This window comes from Ochlerotatus camptorhynchus, unplaced genomic scaffold (assembly GCF_037179485.1).
Source record: "Ochlerotatus camptorhynchus isolate MF236.1 unplaced genomic scaffold, CSIRO-AGI_Acam_v1.1 ptg000112l, whole genome shotgun sequence".
Taxonomy (NCBI): Eukaryota; Metazoa; Arthropoda; class Insecta; order Diptera; family Culicidae; genus Ochlerotatus; species Ochlerotatus camptorhynchus.
Genome location: NW_027040602.1, coordinates 1,717,950 through 1,742,173, shown reverse-complemented (window position 1 = coordinate 1,742,173; position 24,224 = coordinate 1,717,950). Strand labels below are relative to the sequence as shown.

The window sequence follows — 24,224 nt, the reverse complement described above, 5'->3', positions numbered from 1 at the left end:
CTTGTGGCACTCCTGCGGTGACTCTTACGCATTTTTCACCATGTTCTGTGTCGTACGTTAACGCACGATTCTGGAAGTAGCTTTCCAGAATCTTGTACAGCCCTCCGGGAATTTGGAGCTGGTGTAGCGAGCGGGCTATCGCCCCCCAGCACGCACTGTGAACACGTTCTTCACATCTAAGGTTAACACCGCGCAGTAACGGTGGACCACCTCTGCCGTCTGGATGACTGTTGAGGATGACCCTCTCAAGCAGTTTACCAGTGGTGTCCAGAAAACAAATGGGCCTGTATGCTGACGGGTCCCCAGGGGGTTTTCCTGGCTTCGGCAGCAGCACCAGCCTCTGCCACTTCCACGCATCTGGGAAGATGTCTACGTCCAGACAGGTCTGAAAAACAGAACGGAACATGTCTGGATTTTCCGCAACGGCCGCCCTCAGAGCCACAACCGGGATCCCATCTGGGCCCGGGGCCTTGCCCACCACCAGCGACTTGGCAATATCGCTAACGCTAGTACAACGTCCAGTTTGGCCATTGCCTCCAGTAGGATGCATCCTCTTTGGTTGGTGTGGTGGCTGCCCCACTCCACCGCCCATGCGTTAATGTCGCCCGCAATGACCCCCGGTCTTAGGCCGACAAGTACCGCAGTGAGTCTGTCCACCATCTGCGAGAACTGCTCGATAGACCAGCTGGGCGGAGCATATCAGCTACTTAAATATACTCCATTAATCCTGGCGATCACGAATCCCTCGCTCGAGTTGGACGAGACTACCTCCTGAACGGGGAAGCTCCCCATCGTGCATATCGCCACCATCCCCAACGCGTCCGTGACCCAATTCCCGTTGCCGGATGAGACACGGTACGGGTCGGAGATGATTGCGACATCCACTCCCCATTCCGCTGCCGATTACCACAACAATTGCTGGGCAGCCGAGCAATGGTTCAGGTTCAACTGCGCTACCTCGAACATGGCTGAGCATTGTTCTTGGCCGGGGCAGCATTGCTCTTGGCCTCCGGGCAGCGTGGGCCACCTGCCATGTGGTTGGTAGGGGATTTCCCCTTCTCCGCGCATATAGTGCACCTCGGTGGCTTTTGGCAACCTTGCTCCTGTCGGTGTTCTTACAGTCACGGGCCACATGGCCCTGACCGAAGCACCTAAAGCAAGCCGTAACCGGTCGGGGGATGCTCACCGGGCAAACCGACCAGCCCACTCGTACCTTCCCTGTGGCTGCCGCCTTCCTGGCATCAACTGCCGGGAGCTTGACGGTAGCCACCTGGGTGGAGAACAGTCCCTTCCTCATGGTAACCGCTGTTGGCGGTACCTCGATTTGGCACTGCTCCCTAAGCGCCTTGGCCAGTTCGGTCACCACTGTCACTTCATCCAAGTCCTTAACCTGGATGGTGATCGTCGAGCCTAGCGATCTTACCTGCACCCCATTTCCAACGACCTCGTTTGCCAGTTTCTGGAAAGTTGGTCCTTGGTCTCTAGCGCCACGCTTAAACACCAGGAGCATCTCGCCAGTACGAGTGCGCCTGATGCTGTTGCCCATATCCACAAGACGCTCGTCGGCCTGCTGGAGTGAGAGGTAATCACGTATACCACTACACCACCGGCGCCGCTATGCTGATATATTTAAAAGATTAGAAAATATTAGGAAAGATAAACCCGGATTAAACAGATTAGCGATATTTATTATATCATCTTTCACAAAGCACGATGGGTGACTTTTTACTACACTGTTAATTTTGACATCAACAAAAACAAGCAAAAAAATCACGCTGATACAACGATTACTTCAAACGTTCCAGACCAAGCTGCAGTTAAAGGAGTTTGCATCCACGTTGCCGACGGATCAGGTTTCGGAAGATTTTCGATACTGAATACAGAAAATCCACCGGAACTGGGAGCATAAAAATCTCCACTGAAAACGACAGGAACCTACTACTTCGACAATTTTAGGAAACTTCGCATAAATCCATTGGAATGTTTGCTTGAAACATCGAATATCTCCACCGAAATCGACTGGAACCCAAGCTCCGTCGAGAATGCTGGAAAATGGCTGTCAACATCAGAAAAATCCACTGGAACTTTCGTTGACAGCACCGTACATCTTCACCTGAATCAAATGGAACCCACTCGTTGGCTGAATGAAAATCTCCACCAGAATCTACTGGAGCCTGTTACGTCGACATCGTCAGAAAAATCGTTGTCATAACTTTCACCGGAACCAACTGGAACCCAAGCTCTTCTTCTACTCTGTCGAGAATGCAGAAAAATTAAACGATTTTTCGTAGGCAGCATCTAAAATCTTCACCGAAACCGACTGAACATCTTCCGCCGACAACGTCAGAAAAATCCACTAATCAATGTTCAACTTACCCGTGCAGCAGCTTGAATCCAATTGACCTTTCATCAACTGTCAGGAAATGTGTATGGAAAGTCATGACCTACCTAATTATTATCCTATTTATCCATCTCATAAGTAGTATCGAAATCCACCGGAATCGAATGCAACCGGCTCCGTTGTGAATTCATAAAAATCTACAGGAACTTTTCGTTGGTAGCATCTGAAATCTCCACCAGAATCAACTAGAACCTGTTCTGTTGAGGATTCAGAAAATCTACCGTTGTCTGCATCGAAAATCTCCATCGAAATCGACTTGAGACTGACTGACTGGTTCATACGAGCAGTTGAAAATGACGTTTCCTACCAGTCAAACTTCGAAATAAAAACAATATTTTTAGATTTTTTATTCTAGAACCACGATAAAAGTAGCCTAAAGTTGTGCGTTTCATAATAAAATAGTATTCTTTGGTCCCGCTTTGTGAAATAGGTGGTAGAAACAATTGTTATGGTTATTTTGCTTAACGTCAAAAAACACCGAAACTTCCGGTGACAGCATCGAAAATCTCCATCGGAATTGACAGAATCCTCCTGGAACTGGAGCCTGCTCCGTCGGCATCGATATCTTTTCCTAGCAAACATAAAATTTATTTCATCAGAGACGGAAAATCATAATCACAGCAGAACTCTAAGAAGCTTTGAAAACAACAATTACTTTCAGAAGTATGTGAAATAAGTGACGTTTCTAATATTCCCATGACCTGGAGATAATCGCACGTAATTGATCACTGAAACGTTGTTAACAATCGGAAAGTAAAACACACGATCACGAAACTTACCTTATTAAAAAAAACCTCTCCAGCATGGTCCTTTACCGTTTCCGTTCAATTCAAAATTCAATTAGTTTCACTATTAATGGATTTTAAATTACTGTTGTTCCCTTTTCTGTTCTATATATACTGAGTACTCCATCAACATTTCACCATCCATCAGTTTGCAGTGACCCTCCTAACAACACCCAGCCAACACTCGGAAGCTCACCATGAAGGCAACCGTCTCCTCCGTTTTAGTTCTTCTCGCTGTAGTTCAACTCACTCTGGTCAATGCCGCCGCCAGCGGTGATGTTCCGGCTAGCTGTCTGAACAAAAACTTTAACGTCGATCCATTCGAATGCTGCAAAACACCCAAGCTGCTCGGCGAAAACGTCGTCAAGAATTGTGTCACGGCATTCCCCCCACCACAGAATCCGCAAGATGAAATCAAACCAGATGTAAGTCAATTGATCTTTATTTAACTTGGTTGTACGAATTACCATCTTCTCTTCTCCCACCTACCTTCAAGTGCATGTCGGAGTGCGTGATGAACAGTACCCGAATCTTTGACCGCAGTCAAAATGTCAACGATGCCAAGGCGTTGCAGACGTTCCTGGAAAAGCTGAACGTCAAATCGATCTGGACTGATATTGTTCAGAAAGCCGCCAAGCAGTGCCTCGACGATGCAGACTCTCGCAAGGGAGAGTTCAATAGCGAAATGACTGCCCTACAGAAGAAATTCCCGAATGAACGCATCTGCTCGCCAGCCGCCGGATTCATCATGGAGTGTGTTCACGTGTCGGTTTACAAGGTAACTAAATTATTACTCTTAAATATTCACCATTAAATGGGTTTTCCCATGGTTAAATTTTCTTCCAGAGCTGCCCCAGTGCAATCTTCAAGGACAACTTGGCTGGATGCGCAGCTATCAAGAAGCATTTGAATGTGGATAACTGCCCCTTCTATACCATTTTCCCAGAAAAGAAGTTCCCTAAGTTCAGAAAACGTACCTAGATGACCAAGCGAGGAATCAATTCGTATACAATATACAATATCAAATGGTGGTGGGACTCAGAAAATTTGTAATATTTGTCGAATAAAAATACATAACTAAAGCTTTGAAATTCAGTTAAAATTTGAAGGATTTATTCCAACAGAAATTAACAATAGGAGAGCGATTTAGAATCCATTTTCCATCAACTACGTTGCTTTTCTATGGAAAAGCAGGACAGCCAAATTACACGCAATTCCTAGAAAACAACAACCCACAATTAGCACAAATTAGCATAATTGCTCCTCTCATCCCGCTGTTGTTACCTTAAAGGAAAATTCCAACATCCAACAATAGCCACCCCATCAAATCAGCACTCATTCCGTAAACTAGCACTGGAGATTTCGTTCCACTCCAGCCACTTGGCAACCTCCTGTGGCATTTCCGGTTTCAGCTTGCTGACGTACTCACTGCCATTGCCAACTATGATGCCTCCACCGCCAGTGCCACCATTTTCCAATCGATCCAAGCACTCGGTCGAGCTGGTCGCAGTAGCGTTGGCCTTTAACAGTGTCGCCATGACATCCTCCACCGAGCATTCGATGACCCGCTGGCGACACAGAGCTATGCAATGAATGAATCCATCCGACGTTCCGATGAATCGATGCTCCATAAAAATCGATTGATTATCCCAGTAAACAATCTGCGTTATCGAAAGAGAAGACGAGTCAGTGTAGAGAAGGGACGAAATGTGTAGTAATTAATTAAAATCCAAAGACGATTGCATTTGCAGTGCCTCTCACCCTGGAGCTGATCCTGAAGCGTGTGAAGGGTCGGATGAATCTCCTGTAGCGGATGGTCGTTGCCCCCTGAACCACCGAACCTCCCTTACTGCAAATGGTCCGATAGAGCAGAGTACGCTCGTAGAAGTCCACACGGGCAAAGTCCACCTCCCGAACGTAGCGGGCATTGTTCATGTGATAGAGGAGGGTATCGATGTCGTTCGTTAGACAGAGACCTGAAAAGGAGAAGTCGAATGAAAATGTTAACCTTAAATATTTCATTGACATTGTGGCATGGATTCTACTTTCATAAAAGCAAACTACGTTCTTTGAGCCTAATGTATCCTATTATTATAGAGCAATGGGAAATCACTGGGAAACGCTAAGTCGTGAAGGCCTCCATGAGTCGACATTTTATGAGCCGTTAGCGACTAATGGAGTCATGCTAAAAATTGCATTTCCTGGCTACTGCGATGGTACTTTCAATCAATTTGCTATAGGTTTGCTGCTTCACATGTCGATAGTTCCAAAAGTGGAAAGCCTTTCCGATATCGACTCATGGAGGGTTCTCTTTAGTTGCGCTGTGGAAAATAAATTAGCGAATACCACGACCCACGACAACTGAGATTTTGCCCCAGAAATGATGCACCAGCAGTTGCGGTATGCACTATTTTATAAGAATACACTGGGTGAACAAATCTACAGATACTCATGCATTTTAGCCTTGGACTGGCGGAGTTGTAATGATATCCCTATTTGAATCAGTTTTTTTATGCTGGGGTTTTTTTTTATTATCGGACAGGCTTGGGCCGAAGGATCTCAGAATTTTATGAAATATTTCCCAAAGGTAGATTTTATGATATATGAACGAAAAAAAATCAAGCTGGTTAATTTATCCGGAAAAAATCAGTTTTTTTTATAATTACTTTATTTGTACAGGCTCAATCGAATAAACTTTACAGATCCAAGTTATCCTTTGCGATATACATTATTACTGTCCTAAATTTAAAGTTAAAGGAACTGGACCGAGTACTCGCGGTTGTCTCGAGGTTAGTGGAGATTTACAATTTTTTGGATGGGAAAAGGGAAGAAGGAGGTTTGAAATGTGGTTTAGCATGAAATTGTTTCTATTCATCTTGAAAACAAACATTGAAAAAAAAAACCCCACACGTACAAAATACAAACTAAACACACGGTTAATCAAACTTACAATCTAAGGTTAATATCCTTAAAGTAAACATATATGAGTTTCATAAACTCCAGATCGCGTCTAGCCAAAATATCCCGAACTGGAACATTAGGTTGTCTACCTCGAGCCCGAAGGGAATCATAAAAATGTGATCTGACTTCACGATACTCCGCACAAGACCAAAGGATGTGATCAGCGTCCTGGTAACCTTGTCCACATTCACAGAGATTGCTGTCTCCCAACCCCACACGGAACAAGTGAGCGTTTAGACAATAGTGATTGGACATGAGACGAGACATCACGCGTATGAAGTCTCGACTCAAGTCCAACCCTTTGAACCATGCAAACTTCGACACCTTAGGGATAATTGAATGTAGCCATCGTCCCAAGCTCCCTTCACTCCATTGATGTTGCCAGCTAACGAGCGACTGCTGACGATAAATAGAGAAAAATTCACTATAGGCGATCTGTCGATCATAAATGTCGCCTTCCATAGCGCCCACCTTCGCAAGTGAATCCGCCTTCTCATTGCCCAAAATTGAGCAATGCGAAGGGACCCACGCAAAGGTGATGATGAAAAAGCGCACGGATAAATCACTAAGCAGTTCTCGTATTTTCAAGAGAAATTACGAGAAGTGCTTTACCGGCCTAATGGAACGGATAGCCTCGACAGAACTGAGACTATCCGTAAAAATAAAGTAGTGGTGCGGAAGAAGTGAAGCAATAGTTTCCAAAGTGTAGTGAATTGCTGCCAGTTCAGCCACATACACAGAACAAGGAGCTTCAAGTTTTCGAGAGGCGCTATGAAATTCATTAAATACACCAAAACCAGCGGACTCCTCTATTAGAGATCCATCTGTGAAAAACGTTCTTGCAGAATCAACATGGCCAAACTTTGCAGCGTATAATGACGGAGCAATCATAGGACGATGATGCTCTGGAATTCCGCGGATTTCCTGCGTCATAGATAAATCGAAATTCACTGAATTGCCGAAATCGGAGAAGACTACACGATTGGGAATATTTCTTGAAGGGCTGACATCCTGTGTTAAATATAGGTAGTACAATGTCATAAAACATGTTTGAGGATTTAGCTCCAGAAGCTTCTCAAAGTTTTCGATCACCAGTGGGTTCATTACTTCGCAACGGGTGAGGAGCCTCAGAGATAACTCTGAAAAACGGACGGATAGTGGCAACATGCCCGCCAGCACTTCGAGACTCATAGTATGAGTTGAGTGCATGCATTCTAACGCGATACGAAGACAACGATACTGGATCCGTTCCAGCTTGATGATGTGCGTTTTAGCTGCCGACTGGAAACAAAAACTACCATATTCTAGAACCGATAAAATCGTTGTCCGGTACAACGTCAGAAGATCTTGTGGATGGGCTCCCCACCACGTTCCGGTAATTGATCGAAGAAAATTGATCCTTAGTTGGCATTTTCGTCTCAGATACTCAATGTGAGATCTCCAGGTGCATTTGGAATCGAACCAGACCCCGAGATATTTAAAAGACATGGAATGAGTGATCGGTTTACCCAAAAGTTGAAGCTTCGGTTGTGCTGGGCTATGCTTCCTAGAAAAAACGACCAACTCAGTTTTCTCCGTGGAGAATTCGATACCTAGCTGAATAGCCCAAGTAGACAAATTGTCCAAGGTATCCTGTAAGGGTCCTTGCAGGTCGACCCCTTTGGGCCCTGTGATAAAGGGTGATACGGTCAAAATTTGGTCAAGGGAAAACGCGTGTAAATCGGTGAAATCGTTTATTTAAAAAATCAAATTAAATTTCTTTTTCAAGTTCAATTAGTATAAAATTCAGGAAAAATATTCAGTTAGGCTTCCGCTTTTCCAAATCCGAATTGCCGGGCCTTACGCTTGACCCCTGCCATCAGATTTTGTACAGCCACCTTGTCCACCTTCTTCGCCGCAGAAAGCCAGTTTGCCTTGAACTGCTGCTCGCCCTTAGCAGTTTTTTGGTCTTCTTTAGGTTCCGCTTGACAATAGCCCAGTATTTCTCAATTGGGCGGAGCTCTGGCATGTTGGGAGGGTTCTTGTCCTTGGGAACCACCTGCACGTTGTTGGCCGCGTACCACTCCATGGCCTTTTTACCGTAATGGCAAGATGCCAAATCCGGCCAAAACAGTACGGAACAACCGTGTTTCTTCAGGAAAGGCAGCAGACGTTTATTCAAACACTCTTTCACGTAAATTTCTTGGTTGACAGTCCCGGAAGCTATGAAAATGCTGCTTTTCAAGCCACAGGTACAGATGGCTTGCCAAACTAGATATTTCTTTGCGAACTTTGACAGTTTCATGTGCTTGAAAACATCTGCTACCTTTCCCCTTCCTTTTGCCGTATAAAACTCCTGTCCCGGAAGCTGCTTGTAGTCGGCTTTGACGTAGGTTTCGTCGTCCATTACCACGCAGTCAAACTTTGTCAGCATCGTCGTGTACAGCCTCCGGGATCGCGCTTTGGCCGTCGTATTTTGTTTATCATCGCGATTTGGAGTCACTACCTTCTTGTAAGTCGATAGTCCGGCTCGTTTTTTGGCTCGATGCACGGTTGTAGACGATACACCCAGCTTATTTGCGGCATCTTGGTGAGAGAGGTTAGGGTTTCGCTTGAAACTACCGGCAACTCTCTTTGTCGTCTCAGCGGCTTCCGGTTTTCGATTTCCCCCCGATCCAGACTTCCTGGCTGTCGGCAAACGTTCCCCAAACACTTTAATTACATTTGTAACGGTTGATTTGGCAACTTTTAGCGATTTTGTTAAATTTGCGTGCGAGTAGCTCGGATTTTCGCGATGCGCGAGCAAAATTTTGATACGCTGCTCTTCTTGCTTGGACGGCATTTTGACAACTGAATAGTGAATTCCAAAATCAAAATAGGAGCAACATTCTACACACACACACCTTCAAAATGAGGGGTGTTCAGGTTTTTTAAATGCAAAATTGAAAGAAATACGTCAAGTTGATATTGACCAAATTTTGACCGTATCACCCTTTAGACACTACGCCGTCATCTGCAAGTTGTCTCAACGTGCAATTGTCACTAAGACAGACATCAATTTCTCTAACGTAGAAATTGTACAAAAGGGGGCTTAAACATGAGCCTTGGGGGAGACCCATGTAGCTAAATCGAAAAGCTGTAGAGTTTCCATGAGAAAAGCTCATATGTTTTTCTGACAGCAAATTGTACAAAAAATTATTCATTAATGGAGACAATCCACAAGCGTGGAGTTTCTCTGAAAGAACTTCAACGGATACTGAATCAAAAGCCCCCTTGATATCCAAGAACACAGAAGCCATTTGCTCTTTCTTAGCAAAAGCTAACTGAATTTCCGAGGAAAGCAACGCGAGACAGTCGTTCGTTCCCTTACCCCTACGGAGAAGGTGGTTCGTCTCAACCCATTTGTCGAGGCGAAAAAGGATCATTTTCTCCATCAATTTCCAAATACACGACAGCATCGCGATGGGCCGATACGAATTGTGATCCGACGTGGGTTTATCAGGCTTTTTAATGGCTATCACCCTCACTCGTCTCCAATCGTCGGGAACAATATTGAGCTCCAAGAACTGATTGTACAAGTTCAACATGCGCCTCTTAGCGACGTCTGGGAGGTTTTTCAGCAAGTTGAACTTGATTCTATCAGATCCCGGGGCAGAATTGCCACACGAAAGGAGAGCGAGTGAAAGTTCCACCATTGAAAAAGGCTGACTGATTTCGTCTACCGAATTCGCGGTTTCGCGAGGAATCAACTGCGACGGCACGGAATCCGGACACACTTTTCGCGCGAATTTAAGAATCCATTGATCCGAGCATTCCTCGCTTTCGTTGTTAGTAGACCGGTTACGCATTCTTCGCGCCGTACTCCAAAGCGTATTCATAGACGTTTCGCGCGACAATCCGTCTACAAACTGCCGCCAGTAACCCCGTTTTTTGGCCTTGATGAGGCTCTTGAGTTCGCGTTCAAGAGATGTGTATGCGTCGAAATGCCCGCGTGTTCCGCGTTTCCGAAAAAGTTTAAACGCGTCGGACTTTTTACGGTAAACCTCCGTGCATTGTTGATCCCACCAGAGCGATGGTGTTTTCTTACGGATTGACGATCGCGGCACCGGTCGTGTTTGAGCTTGAAGTACGCTGTCGACGATGAGATTAGAGAGGAAATTATATTCCTCCAACGGCGGAAGCTCTTTCACTGACGATACTGAATCGTCTATTGCGGATTGGAACTTAGTCCAATCGATGTTCCGGGTTAGATCATACGCGACGTTAACGGATTCTGACGAGTCGAACCCACTGGCAATCGAAATTTTGATGGGCAGATGATCACTACCGTGCGGATCCTGGATTACATGCCAAGTGCAATCCAACGATAGTGAATTGGAGCAAAAAGTGAGGTCTAATCTGCTACCATTCGAGGATGGACCAGCCAAACGTGTTACTTCTCCATTGTTAAGTATTGTCATGTTGAAGTTGTCGCAGAGATCATAAATCAAAGTAGAACGGTTATCATCGTACAGCTCCCCCCAGCCTGTACCGTGGGAGTTAAAATCTCCCATGATCAACCATGGAGCGGGAAGTACCGCACATATGTCGAAAAGTTGTTTGCGATTAACAGGGACTCTAGGAGCAATATATACAGAAGCAATACAAAGGCTCTTACCTTTAATGGTAGCCTGACATGCGACAACTTCAATACCGGGGAATTCGGGAAGATTCACTCTATAGAAGGAATGGCACTTTTTGATCCCCAAAAGTACCCCTCCTCCACGTGAATCCTCACGATCCAATCGAATAATGTTAAAATCATAAAAAGGGAGATCAATTTCTGAAGAGAGCCATGTTTCACAGCGGGCAAATGCATCGCAATTATTGTTATGGACTAAATACTTGAACGAATTTAATTTCGGAATAAGACTTCGACAATTCCACTGTAGAACAGTGATCAAATCCCCGACCTCGTTTGGAAAATTATCCATCGAAGGAGATGATAGCTGCAAGAAGGGGCCATTTTGAAGTCAATTGCTTCAAGAAGGATTTCACAGTGGGAAGCAATGTGAGGACAATGCTTTTCAGAGGATCAGAAATGTTGAGGTATTTGAGAATACCGCCCACAATGTCATCAAATGAGAACAACCCAGATGAAGAAGGGGTTTCTGTTCTTAAAATTGGGGCATCAGGGGTTTTGGATGTCCCCGGAAGAGGTGGAAAATCCTGGGTATAGTCAGTTCTGCGGAATCCAGAAGGGAGCGTTTCATTTTGTCCCCGAGCTGTTTGTACGCCGGGCACGACGAGAGAGCATGAGGAGGAGTTCCGTTGCAGTATACGCATTTTGGTGCAGTAGCTGCGCAGGCGCCATCCTCATGCTTCTCCCCGCATGTGGAGCAGCGTGCCTTGTTGCCGCAGTGGGAGGCCGTATGTCCCAACCGCTTACAATTCTGGCAGTTCATGACCCGAGGTACAAACAACCGCACAGGAAGACGAAGTTTTCTCAGCTCGATGTATTGAGGAAGGGCAGATCCAGAAAAGGTCACCCGAAACGAGTCTGTGGGGGTAAAACTCTTTTTACCCTCGCTGAGCGATACTGACTTCATTCTATGAACGGCCAGTATCTTTACCGGAGGAAGCAAGGGGTTCTTGAATCGGCCAACCGCTTGCTTCTCCAGTATCTCGGGGTTCAGGCTCGCCTCAGTGACCACGCCTTCGATCTCCACATCAGAGGCTGGAATGTACACCCTATATGCCAGTGTGAAAAACTGGGAAACAGCAATTTCATTGGCCTGTTTCAGGTTAGCGACGGTCACACGAAGTTTGTTGTGCCTAACCTTCGTTATTTCGGTCACGGCAGAGAATCGCTTTGTCAGATCATCAGATATCTGAACAACATTCAAGGGTTTGTTTTTGGGCTGAAAATAGACAACCCATGGGCCAGTCGAGTCATTCGGGTAGGCCCGCAATCTGGAGCTTTTCTCAGCCTGCCCATTGTCAGACTGAGACGACGAACCATGGATGACATCATCATTTTTCTGAGATGAATGGTCATCCATGTCGTCTTCTGACAAAACATCCATTTTGTTCAACTAGTGGGAGCGCAAAACGCTCTCCCACTGAACGCACAGACACAATACGCAGAAAACACTACAAACACAAAAATACAAAATGAAAATTTAACTAATGGGGGAGTAAAAGAAACAAGAAAAAAAATAAAAACTTATCTGATAATCCTATACTACTACCACCGAGCGTTATACGTGTAGGCGTTTACACAGATGGCTGGGAAGCGACGCGCAGCGTGGATGACCTTCGTTGTGGTGCACTTGATCGAGGCGCGGCACTCAGCGCACACAGGCGCACGATGATTGATGAACGATGTAGATGTAGAAACGGGTGCTCACACTCGATGATGATGATGATACGTGAGCGGGTATGCGTAAGCGCGTATGCGTGACCACGCAACGATGATGCCCTAATTGGTTTGAGAATTACCAATAGCACGGATTAATCGTTCCGAAAATGACACTTTCTACTAAAAAAAACTCACTTTTCGATCAATTTACCGGGAACTATGCCAGGAGTCACTTAGTGAGAAAAAAAACTGATAATTTATATCAAGCGAATACCGAGAAAACTTCCAAAACAACGGAGCGCGAAACAAGTCGACCGTACTTCTTGCTAGGACGCAGTGAGATGGAAAAAATCAGTTGAAGAGTTCGGATTTTTCCGGACATCTCGTATTTTAAAAATTCATAACTCATGAACTAAGCATCGTAGATACCACTCTGAAATATTCACCAGTGAAAGATAAGAAGTTATCAAGCATGAACAAAATCATTAGAAAAACATTGTTTTTACTGATTTTTCATGCGACTTTCCTCCAAGGTTGCAAATACTCATTTCAGCTAAAACAATGCTTTTCTTAATTATGAAATAATTAGATGCTATGATCATATTTTGATTTGGTAAGATACAAGAAGAGGTTTCAAAGAATGTGTTTGACATATTAAACCTGTTTATTTCACTTCATGAGAGTTACAATCATCGATTTTCCACACACTCCCACACTCACTCACTCACTCACTCAGCTATCAGCAAATCGCTGATTGTGACTTATAGAAAGCAAAATTTACAGGTTTTATGTTTCAAACGCATACTTTGTAACCTATTCTTGTAAGTTACAAGTAAAACTTGTCATCATACCATCTTTTGGTTTTATTATTCCGAAAAACATTATTTTAGCTGAAATGAGTATTTGCAACCTTGCTTTCTTCCACTGTGAAAATTTTCGTGGAAAACATATTTCAGGTTATATTTTTAATAGACAATTTCCTTATCATTTCACAACACAACGTTCTTTCTACGATGCTTGGAATATGAGTTATGAATTTTCAAAGAACGTAGTGTCCGGGAAAATCCGAAAACATCAACACCCCTCACCATCCCTCTCCAACTGGGGAGTTTGGTGAAGAGATGATCAACCCTCCCCGTACCTTCCTCAAAATTGTCCTTGCTCGCTTTCTAAATACTCTCTATATACAATTTTCACACTGCCGTATTCTAACGGTACTATCAACTCTATACTTTCATCACCTCATTTATCGTAAAAAAATGACCACTTTAAGTCTGTTATTTGACTCATAGCATCTTCAACTATGTAAATCATTATCTTCACGGATGAAGTAATATAAACATAAATAGTTAAAGTACTATAAAAAATACAAAAATCGTAGAACATCATTTGTTTATTATTAGGCTGAAAGTCTTTGTAAAGTATTTGTCGTCAATCAGTGTAGTCCGTTTAACAAAAGTGCTGTTGCCTTACATGCTATTTTTAAACATACGTTTTATTTGAAATTGTCAATCAATGTATATATAAGTATCTAAGAAATAAAAATTGTTTTAAACATAACGAGATGAAAACCTAGCTGTTGCCACAGGAGTGAAAATCGCTCGTCGAAGTTTTGGACGTCTATATAGCAAACACCAGACTCGAGAGAACCAGTCCACTCTGCAAATTGTCACCGATGTTGGACAAAACAGGAATGCTGCGGATGAATGGGCGTATTGGTGCCGCTCATTACGCAACGTACGCCTCTAGATTTCCAGTTATTCTGCCAAAAAACCACTACGTTACTGATCTTATCCTGGACTGGTATCATCGACAATACGCTCATGGGAGCTCTGAGACTGTGGTGAACGAGGTAAGACAGAGATTCCATGTCTCCAGTTTGCGAAATGCTGTCCGCAAAGTAGCAAAGACATGCAAGTGGTGCGTCGTTCGAAAGGCAACGCCTCAGCCTCCTCGTATGGCATCGCTTCCAGAATGCAGGCTAGCAGCCTACATTCGACCGTTCACCTTCGTGGGTATGGATTATTGTGGACCGTTCCTTATCCGGATTGGCAGAGCAAGTGCTAAGAGATGGGTGGCTCTGTTTGTTTGCCAGACGGTACGGGCAATCCAGCAAACTCATTGTCTACAGAATCCTGCAAAATGGCGGTTAGGCGGTTTATCGCTCGAAGAGGTGCTCCGTAAGAGATCTATTTCGATCAGGACACGAACTTTCAGGGCGCAAGCAACGATTTGAAGCGGGAGATAGCACAAATCAACAGTTCATTGGTCAACACCTTCACCAACCGGAATACGTCGTGGCGGTTCAATCCACCGTCAGCCCCTCATATGGGAGGATCGTGGGAACGCTTAGTTCGGTCCGTCAAGGTTGGTCTAGGCACTCTTTCCACCTCCAGGAAACCGGACGAGGAATCCTTTGGCACTATATTGGTCGAAGAAGAAGAAGCGATGGTCTACTCCAGGCCATTGACGTATGTTCCGGTAAGCGCAGAACATGAGGAAGCTCTCACTCCCAACCACTTTCTGATGTTAAGGTGGAAATCAGTTCGAAAAATTCAACTACATACAAACTCATACTTGCGAGTGTATGTGTGTTTGAAAGACACTACTGTAATTACCCAATTTTACGTGGATTCCAGCGCACAGTGAAAATTGGGAATACCAGTGGCGTCGTACAACCAGCAAAACAGCCTGTGGACGTTGCAGCTACACTCAGAACCAACTGGGGACACGTTCAGGCTTGTTTGGATCCTCACCCACCGCATGAAATGGTTCATCGAAGTCAAACCAGTGCGAGCGGGAGATTTAGTGATCGTCATGGATGAAGCTATACGGAACAGCTGACTTCGGGGCAAGGTTCTTAAGACACATCCAGGGAAGGATGGAAGAGCTCGATGCGTTGATGTGCAGACTGGCAGTGGTGTGTTCCGGCGGCCAGTAACCAAACTGGCAGTGTTGGATGTAACAGAAGGAGGTATAGCTGATGGAAGTCCCAAGCAATACGGGTCGGGGAATGTTCGCGAAAATGTTCACCTAGCCAACACACATCTTGCGCTGCAGCGCCGCTTCGAAACGGAATGTAACGAAATGGTATAGAAGATGACGTTAAGTTGACCTGTCAAACTGGGCAATGAACGATAAAAGCTAAATGTGAACAATAGCACCAAATATAGTCAGATGTATTCTAAATATCAAGTTAATACTTAATGCTAGAAGTTATAATCAAAATTGTTGATACTATTGAATTGGATTGTAAGTAAATTAAGATTCTAATGAAATTACCTACCCTAAACGAACAAAAAACCAACAGGCTACAGAGTGAATCGAACACGTTGAAAGGACTAAAATTTGTAAGTGAAATCACGAGTTTGTACCTTAAAATTAACTAAAAATAAAACTCTTCTAGCTAAAAGCTAACCCAAAGCAAATCTGGTGTTTGTTATATAAACATCCGAAACGAGCGATTTTCACTCCTTTGGCAACACTAGCAGTTAGTGTTCTCCTTACTGTATCTTTTGACATAGTTAGATCTATACGCTCACAATAATTATAGTATTATACACTCTCTGTTGATTGGTTCATTTTTACCATAATTCGTTCTGTTAGGTGACAGTTGAAATACATGTCAAGTTCTTAGCATGCGTGATGGTACGTAAAAATTTAAACTTGCTAATATTTTTTCTGAATTTGTGAGATAATATCATTAGCAAAGCTATTGCTCAAATTATTGAACTTTTTGTTAAAAAGGTCATGATTTTTTTTTCATGTCCAGGATCTTGGATTGGATTTTTTTCAAGAATATCTTCAAAATCATCTTGGTATTCCTTAAAGTTCATCTTGGCAGTTTCTCTGGTATTTCCTTGATATTTTTGTAATAACTCACTTGGAACCCAAGTATTAATTTTGGTTTGGAAGAGGTTTATAAATAATGGATTTGAAGGCCATTATTAAACCAGAAATATTGCTTAAGAATTCTCTATTGTCTCGTTGGAATTTACCTTAAAAATTGACTTGGCATTTTCCTCCGCATTTTATAAATATTCTCCCAAAACTCCCAAAACAATAGAAGAGTGCAATAAACAAAGCAGAGTATCGCAGAAACCCAAAAAATCCTTGATTAGGTAAACGAGCAGCATCAGCGGAGGAACCTAATATTCAAATGGATAATTGCCACCATAAACGACGATTACCCCATAACAATGAATGGTCAGCAGCCCTGTAGAAAAAAGAGACAGTTGTTTCGCTTCATTTGCTTTGCATCCTTCGCATCATACCAAAATATGAATGAATCAGTGAATTTTTACCGCGTGAATGAACGTTGTTTATTCTTATCGAATTCTCAGTTTGTTTCTAGTAGCTGTAATTGCAATTCCTGGTGGAAAAGTGGTTTCAGATGGAATTCGAAGAAAGCGTAAAACCTGGCGTGTCCGAGCATTGGTGTGCTTCTATTTCCTGCGCGGAAAACATAATCGTGGCGTAGCCAAATGCGTGAAATGCTCAAAAGTGATTAAATGCACGATGCGGATTCGAGCACGAGAGGAATGAAAACGCATCTTAAAAGTGCTGCTTCTCCAGAAACTACCAGTGACCAGCCTTCAACATCATCATCGAACCTAAAAAAATCAAACACTATCCAGTATTTTCAAATGTGTCGCCGCTTGAAGCAGTTCTGGCTCGAATGGCTGCTAAGGACAGTAATTCGTATAGAACCATCTCCAAGTCCGAAGATATTCGTCAGGGTTTGCTCGCTCGTGGCTTTAGCGGAATCCCGAAAACTCATGACGGTGTTAGGCAAAAAGTGAAGTATCACGAGTTTGTGGTGGGAGAGTATCGTAAGCAGTTCGAGAAAATTAAAAAGGAACACCAAATGCTCAGCCTTACCTTTGACGAGTGGACATCCAACTGAAATCGCCGGTATATGAATATAAATGTTAACGGCTGCAAACAAACTTGGAATCTTGGGCTCAAGCGAATTGTCGGATCGATGAATGCTGAAAACTGTGTGTCCTCACTGGAGCAACATCTACAGAAATTCAATCTATCGCTTTCGGATGACGTAATGGCAGTGACAACAGACGGACCATTTCTAATGTTAAAGGTAGGAAGGCTACTAACTACTATTCATCAAGTTTGCCTTGCACACGGTATACATTTGGCGGTCACAAGCGTTCTGTATCAGAAGGAAGCTCCAGATGCTGAATTCGTTTTAAAAAGTGACGGTAACTATCAGTTATCTTGTTTTAATATTATTTTATTAACCTGAATTTATTTTCAGGCTCAGATGATGACTCAGATGGTGACGATTCGGAAGTTGATTGGCTCGAAACTGAGAAAGGAGAGTGCGTGCCACCTATCTTCAAGCCGTTATTATCTGCAATTATCAAGAAGGTTCGCACTGTTTGTAAGATTTTCCGAAGGTCGCCTGTGAAAAATGATTTGCTTCAAAAATATGTTCGTTCCGAATTCGGAAAAGAACTAACCTTGGTAGCAGACTGTAAAACCCGTTGGGACAGTTTGCTTACAATGCTCAAGAGATTTAATGATTTGAAGCGGCCCATTCAAAAAGCTCTTATTGATTTGAAGGGCCACGCAAAATACAACTTCAACGATGAAGAGTTTGAAATGGTAAGCGAAATTGTTCAAGCTCTAGAACCTGTTCAAGACGCTGTAGAGCATCTTTGTCGTAAGTATTGTTCACTGGCGCTTCAATTCATGTTGGAGCAATTGTACTCCCAAAGCTCGGATATCGCCATCAAACTATTCGACGCTCTTAAGGAACGGATCCAGGAAAGACGTTCAGAATACGCTGATCTTTACGCTTGTTTAAACAACCCCGCCGTGAAAGGATCAGTGAGTAATCATTTCGGAATATTTTACAAAACCAACTTGATAAGGCAAGCTGATGAAATCTTGAAGCGACTGACTACAAATGGCGGGATGGATAATGCAGAAGGGGATCTACCTTTGCATGATTATGAAAAGGATGACGCCGTGGAAGAGTGCTCTGGTTTAACGGTGAAGGAGCAACTCGAAAAGAGGCTCCAGCAAAGCACTCGTTCCACCGACAATTAACTCAACATCGACTCCAGGATCTTTGAAGGCTATTAAAAATGAATTTTCACAATATGAATCCGAAAGATTGAAAGGAATACACCTGACTAAGCTGTTTGGCGCGCTTGGAACCATTCGTCCAACATCAGTTGAAGCAGAGAGAGCGTTTTCGGTTGCCGGAAATATTCCAAATAAAATCCGTTGTGGGGAGACGAATCGCTTAGTATGCTATGCCTGTTGAAGTTTTACTTTGATAAGCAGCAGTAATTGCTAAGTTTAAATTTGAATAATAAATGCGTTTTTTACTAGAGAATCAAATTTTTATTAACTCCGAAAAAATTACCTATACCGGTATTTTACCGGTATTGACTTCGCCAATACCGAAATACCGGTTTTCACAAAAAATGGGTAATACCGACCACCCTCCTCCACTCAATTTTCCTTAGCATTTCCTAAGTGCATATTGCTTCAAACTCCTGTGGAATTTTGGCCCTAGAATTCTCTTCAAGATTATGTAGGGATTTTTGTCAGAACTCCCTAATTATTTTGAAGGTCTCTTAGAATTCTCCTTAGATATTAACTACAATGTTTGCTGGCAATCTTTATTTTTCTTTTTCAAGAAGATCTCCTTATACCTGCCTTTGAGCACTGATCAGAATTAATTTAGATTTATCCCTAGAATTCCCTTTCTGAGCGTCTAAAAATTCTTTAGAAATTCTCATTGGAATCCATTTCATTAAGCCACGAATGAATGTTCTTTCTTCAAGTCTTAATGCCTTTATAATGTGTCAATAATTATTGAGAGATCGAAGTGTGCTCTGCTTCTGTACGGACGCGAAAAATTTCCGAGTGTCAAATTTACGGTTTTATTTTTTCTTGGCGTTTTCTAATTTTAGTGCAAGAAAGTGAAAGTGATCAGTTGGAAATGCATTCCAAAGTGTTTTCGTTTATCATAATCGATGATTCTGATTAGAAGCAGATGCAAGAGCTTATCTGAAGATCCGAAGGAATGTTATGAAATGTTTAGCTAGAATTAAGAGATGCAACAGTCTTTCAAGTATTGGCTTCACGTGCAAACCATCGTTCATTTGGTGAGTTCGTTCCAGTTTATTTGTTTACTTGTTTCGATACCATCTATCAGTTTTCTACTATTTTGTCTTGGACATCTTTTCAAAGAGCCACGTTCATGCTGTAATTTGTCGAGCTAACGCATGTCCACAGGTCCAATAGAAAGATAGGCAGATTTTCGGAGTTTTGAATTCGTTAGATGTTGTAATGGAGATTTGTGTTGTTGGATGCGAAAGGAGATTGGAGGGCGGGTGTTTGACCCATAGAGCCTGTCAATTTCGATTTCAGAGTGCCGCAGTCGGCGGTTTTATGATTCGTGAGCGCTCGCGATTCGTAGAATCGTTGATTGTGACTGCAAGTGGATTTTGCGGGTTTTGTGTGTCGGACGCTTGCTTTTTGGCCTCTTCTTTTGTCTAACATGTGCAGAGTATCATTATAGCGTCTAATGGTTTTGAGATTCCTGGTTGCGTGAAATATATTTGTAAGAATATCTTTTTGAGATTTTAGTAGTCACGTTTTGTTTGTAGTTTATATTTTATTTCTTTCATGTATCGTAAATAATAGTTATTCAATAATAGATAGTTCATCCATGTATTCTTACTATAACGCGAAGCGCTGTGGATTATGAGATGCTCGATGACCCTGGAGGGATCCATTTTGCTTACTGTGCAGAAAATAATGGATTTAACCCCAAGCTCTTCCACAGCACAATAAATCGCCACCATCATTTGTATATTTGATATTGAACATTAACCTCGGAAACTATTTGCATATCAAGCGAAAACGTAGTCCTGTATTGTCGCGAAGCGTTATGGTTCTGAGATACTCGATGACCCTGGAGGGATCGTTTTTGCTTACTGAGCAGAAAATCATGGGTGTAACCCCAAGCTCTCCGTCATGACTCTTAAAATTCATGATCACTAAACAAAATGAATATGTTCTTTCGATAGCCGGCTATCGAGAGATTAAATAAACAACAAATAAACAATACTTTTGGTTGCATCACCAACTTGAGATGAATCCTAACCGAATACCCTACCCAACCCTCCAACTCCGTAGCACTTATGAGGGTGTCGCTAAGTCGGTGGCCTCTCATTAAGTAAGTACTACATCAACATTTCCTTCCCTATAACTAGTTATGGTAAAGATGGGCGTGGCCGGGAATAGCGACAGTTATGCTTCTGTTACTCTTGTTTAGATTGGAACCAATGTTTACTCCCCAGCATTATTCCTGAAAGTAGTCTAACTGAGAATTTCAGAAGAGACGTGAGTGTCGTTAGTATCCAATCTACGAAGTATATCATAACAACGCTAACGCTAACACTAACGCTAACGCTATAATGTGTCAATAACTATTATGTTTATTTTTAAATCAGAGATCGTAAAATTTTTGCAAAATCCTACGTCTACGTCTTTATTGTCGTTTCAGAGTTATGGAAATTTCTCCAACCTTGGATTATCATTGTCTTCAAGGTCTCTGATTTCAAAAAATATCTTGCTTATCGTGTTTAAGAATGTGTGAAAGTAAGTACCAGTACCATATTCTTTATCTTTATCATATTAAGATTTATCTTAGTCCGAAATCTGTTCGTGATCTTAATTAATGAAAGTTCAAAATTTCTAAAATAATTCCAACGTCCTATTTTTCTTTGCCCAAAATTCAACAGAATGGCCTTTTGAAGCCAATACCGTTCATAAGCACACAGCAAAAAATAAATTTTAATATTACATCCAAGAGAATGCACTTCAATCATATAGAAAATGTCATGTAATTTTAATGGCCACAAAAATAAAAAAAATGCAATAAAAGCAGCGTAATGTCAGTTCATGCACTGTAGTAATGATAATTTTGTGATGGGATATTAAAATTATTTTTGCTGTGCATTGCTATGCTATGATTCAGTGTGTCAGCACAGTTTAAATTTTCAGAAACTTTGATAAGATTTCGTGGCCTAAGTCAACAACAAGTAATTAAATTCTAGGATTTGGATGATTGCTACAATCTAAGAGTAAAAATTCAGAAACTTGAAAAAAATTAAAAAATCTTGAAATTTGTTTTATGAGAAAATTATTTGGAGCGGATATTCGTTTCATGATTAGGGACCATGCATTACCATTACGTTAGGATTTTAAAGGGACATTTTCTAACGTTTTCTTAGAAGGGAGGGTGAAAATCTCAGAAATATTGTGCGTAATCATGTAGAATACAGAACATGCTAATGTTCAACGTAAGATTTTACTAAGACGGAGCTGCAAAGTACAAAGTGCACGGTCTCTTACGAATAATGTCATCAATTAAAAAAATAGAAACGCTCTCACCAAGTTAAAAAGTGACGCTGTCATTTGCAGATCGTTAACGCGTTAAATTCACTAACATACTTATTAACGGTTAACGACGCTAATTGTTCGAATGGTAGTTTCTGATTATTGCATTTCCCAAAAACTTCACGATGTTACTAAAGATAGTTAAACATCGGGCAAGCAGTGATGAACAAAAAAACAAAAGTTTTAATTAAAAACAATTCCCCAAAAACCAGAAACCCGACAACATTAAATTCACAAAGAGCACAAAATAAAAAATAAAAGTTTAAATCAATTACCGGAAAACTCCTCACATTCTAAAAATGTTAACGGACTTCAAAAGCATTGTTGTCATCATAGTAGGCTACAGCCGTCAAATGTATATATCAGTGCCAACATTTCAAAGGGGCGTAATTGCTTTTGTAAACAATAGCTTTAGCCGTTGATTTCTCGCAAATAAAAGCTCACTCCTCCAAATTAACAATGCTAGCTGGTAGCTGGTAGAGGAATGTTGTAGAGGAATGTGTAATTAATTTTCATGAGTGAGCGAGAAATCGACGGCTAAAGCCATTGTTTAGAAATGCAACTACGCCCTTTCGAAATGTTGGCACTGATATGACAATTTGCTAATCCCTCAACAAAGCGATTGACATAAACTACAATGCTAAAAAAAATGTGCGAACGGACGCCTCTTCCACACTAAAACATATACATAACCGCATTTTAAAGCAACATCAAGGTCAAGGTCCGTTCAGATATAGTCCTCCTTTAAAAACACTAAACCCTCGAACTCACCAGTGACAGTGGTCGTCTCCAGAATATGTATCCGTTTCTTTACGTACCGGGCCGCAATCACACAAATGCACATCCTCAGAAAATAATGCAACTCAAACAGGGCATACAGAGCCACAAGCACTCCTAGCACGATTCCAAACACGGTGCACAACATTTCTTCGGGCCCTATTTCCACTCTTTCCTCCGTAGAACAGGGCGAAAAATTAACATGAAAAATTGATTTTTCACCTTTTCCTACCGCAAAGCGTATGAAACCACCTTCCAGGGAATTAAGTAATCACTACCACCTCCGGAACCGAAAATCGATGATCCAGGAGAATCCACAAAAGGGGAACCTTCTACCAGCTACGACTGCCAGCGACATTACATGATTAAGATTTCCGAAGTTTGTATAACTTTTTTACTCTGATGATGGACGAGTCGATTCCGCGGCGAGTGTAGAAAAATCAGCTGTTTCGGAAAGGCTCGCTTTCCGCATTACCACCTACTTTTTCTCTGCTGCTTTACTTTTGCCGAACCTTGGCTTTGCACTTGACTTGGTTGGCCATGTTTTATTTGCCTCCTTGTTCGACGCAATTAGCAAGCTGCGAGAATTTTGCACGCACTAATTCCCTATGGAAACCATTGCAGTGACCGTGTGCAACGAATCCAAGTGCACTGCGACAAACTTGGGAGGCGAAAAGAAAAGGCTCAGGAAAAATTGGAAAGTTGTGCACCGCCGCGAAAACTGCAAAATTTACTGATAGAACAGAGCGGCTACTGTTCGGATGCAATCAGCGGTGTGTGACAGTTTGGCTTTCTTCACTCACTAACTCTTGGAAGAGGGAAAAGCATGTGCTAGTTACATTTCCAGTGGAATGTTTTGGTACCATGTTCGCATGCGCCGACTTTTTGCTTCTCCGAGATGCACGCCGTCCGTCGCTCAGGACTCCCGATACCAACGAAAGGTAAAACAGCCTTCTTGGATGCATGGTATTGAAAAGGTACTAGAAATGAATAATGCATCTGCAATTGAGAACTAAACGAGTTTTTTTTTTGTCAGAACGAAAACATTGAAACGATCGATTTGCAAAGGGGTCGTCCATAAATCACGCAGACATGGATGGATGGTTGTACATATACGCAATAAAGCAAAACTGTCTACGTGGTTTTTGGCTAGCCCCTGATTACTAGTCAAACTAGGCCGAGCGGGAGAAAATAACTTATGAATACCTAATTTTGAACACCAAAATTTAGTGTTGATCAGCCTGACATAAAGGGTAAAATACCAAAGCAGAATACCAGAAAATTGCATGCAATTCTAAATAACAAATCTTTGTCCGACATACCAATTTAAGGTATCCTGCTCGTGACGCCCTAGCGAAATAATGTTCTCAAGTATTCAAAACACCCTTAGTTTTGTTTGATAGACCGCTGATTGATAAATCATGTATCTTGACAGCTTCCGACAAGCTGATTGCTCATCTCCTCCCATCATTTCCCCTTTAGGTTTAACCAATTCCTATAAAATCTCTGTCGATTTTGATCAAATCTGCAATGTTAT

At 42.3% G+C, this 24,224-nt stretch overlaps 2 protein-coding genes across 2 annotated transcripts; one reads left to right on the top strand and one right to left on the bottom strand.

Moving 5' to 3' along the window:
- Positions 1-3,328: 3,328 nt before the first annotated feature.
- LOC135699536 (uncharacterized) lies at positions 3,329-4,218 on the top strand. Its single transcript, XM_065219815.1, has 3 exons — positions 3,329-3,611; positions 3,683-3,964; positions 4,033-4,218. The coding sequence occupies exons 1-3, from the start codon at positions 3,384-3,386 to the stop codon at positions 4,165-4,167; spliced, it is 645 nt and encodes a 214-aa protein (XP_065075887.1). The 5' UTR covers positions 3,329-3,383; the 3' UTR covers positions 4,168-4,218.
- A 113-nt stretch (positions 4,219-4,331) lies between these two features.
- On the bottom strand, positions 4,332-23,476 carry LOC135699535 (protein THEM6). The gene is made up of 3 exons (XM_065219814.1): positions 22,682-23,476; positions 4,948-5,162; positions 4,332-4,847 (listed from the first exon to the last, which is right to left on the bottom strand). The coding sequence occupies exons 1-3, from the start codon at positions 22,833-22,835 to the stop codon at positions 4,515-4,517; spliced, it is 702 nt and encodes a 233-aa protein (XP_065075886.1). The 5' UTR covers positions 22,836-23,476; the 3' UTR covers positions 4,332-4,514.
- Between the last annotated feature and the right edge of the window lie 748 nt (positions 23,477-24,224).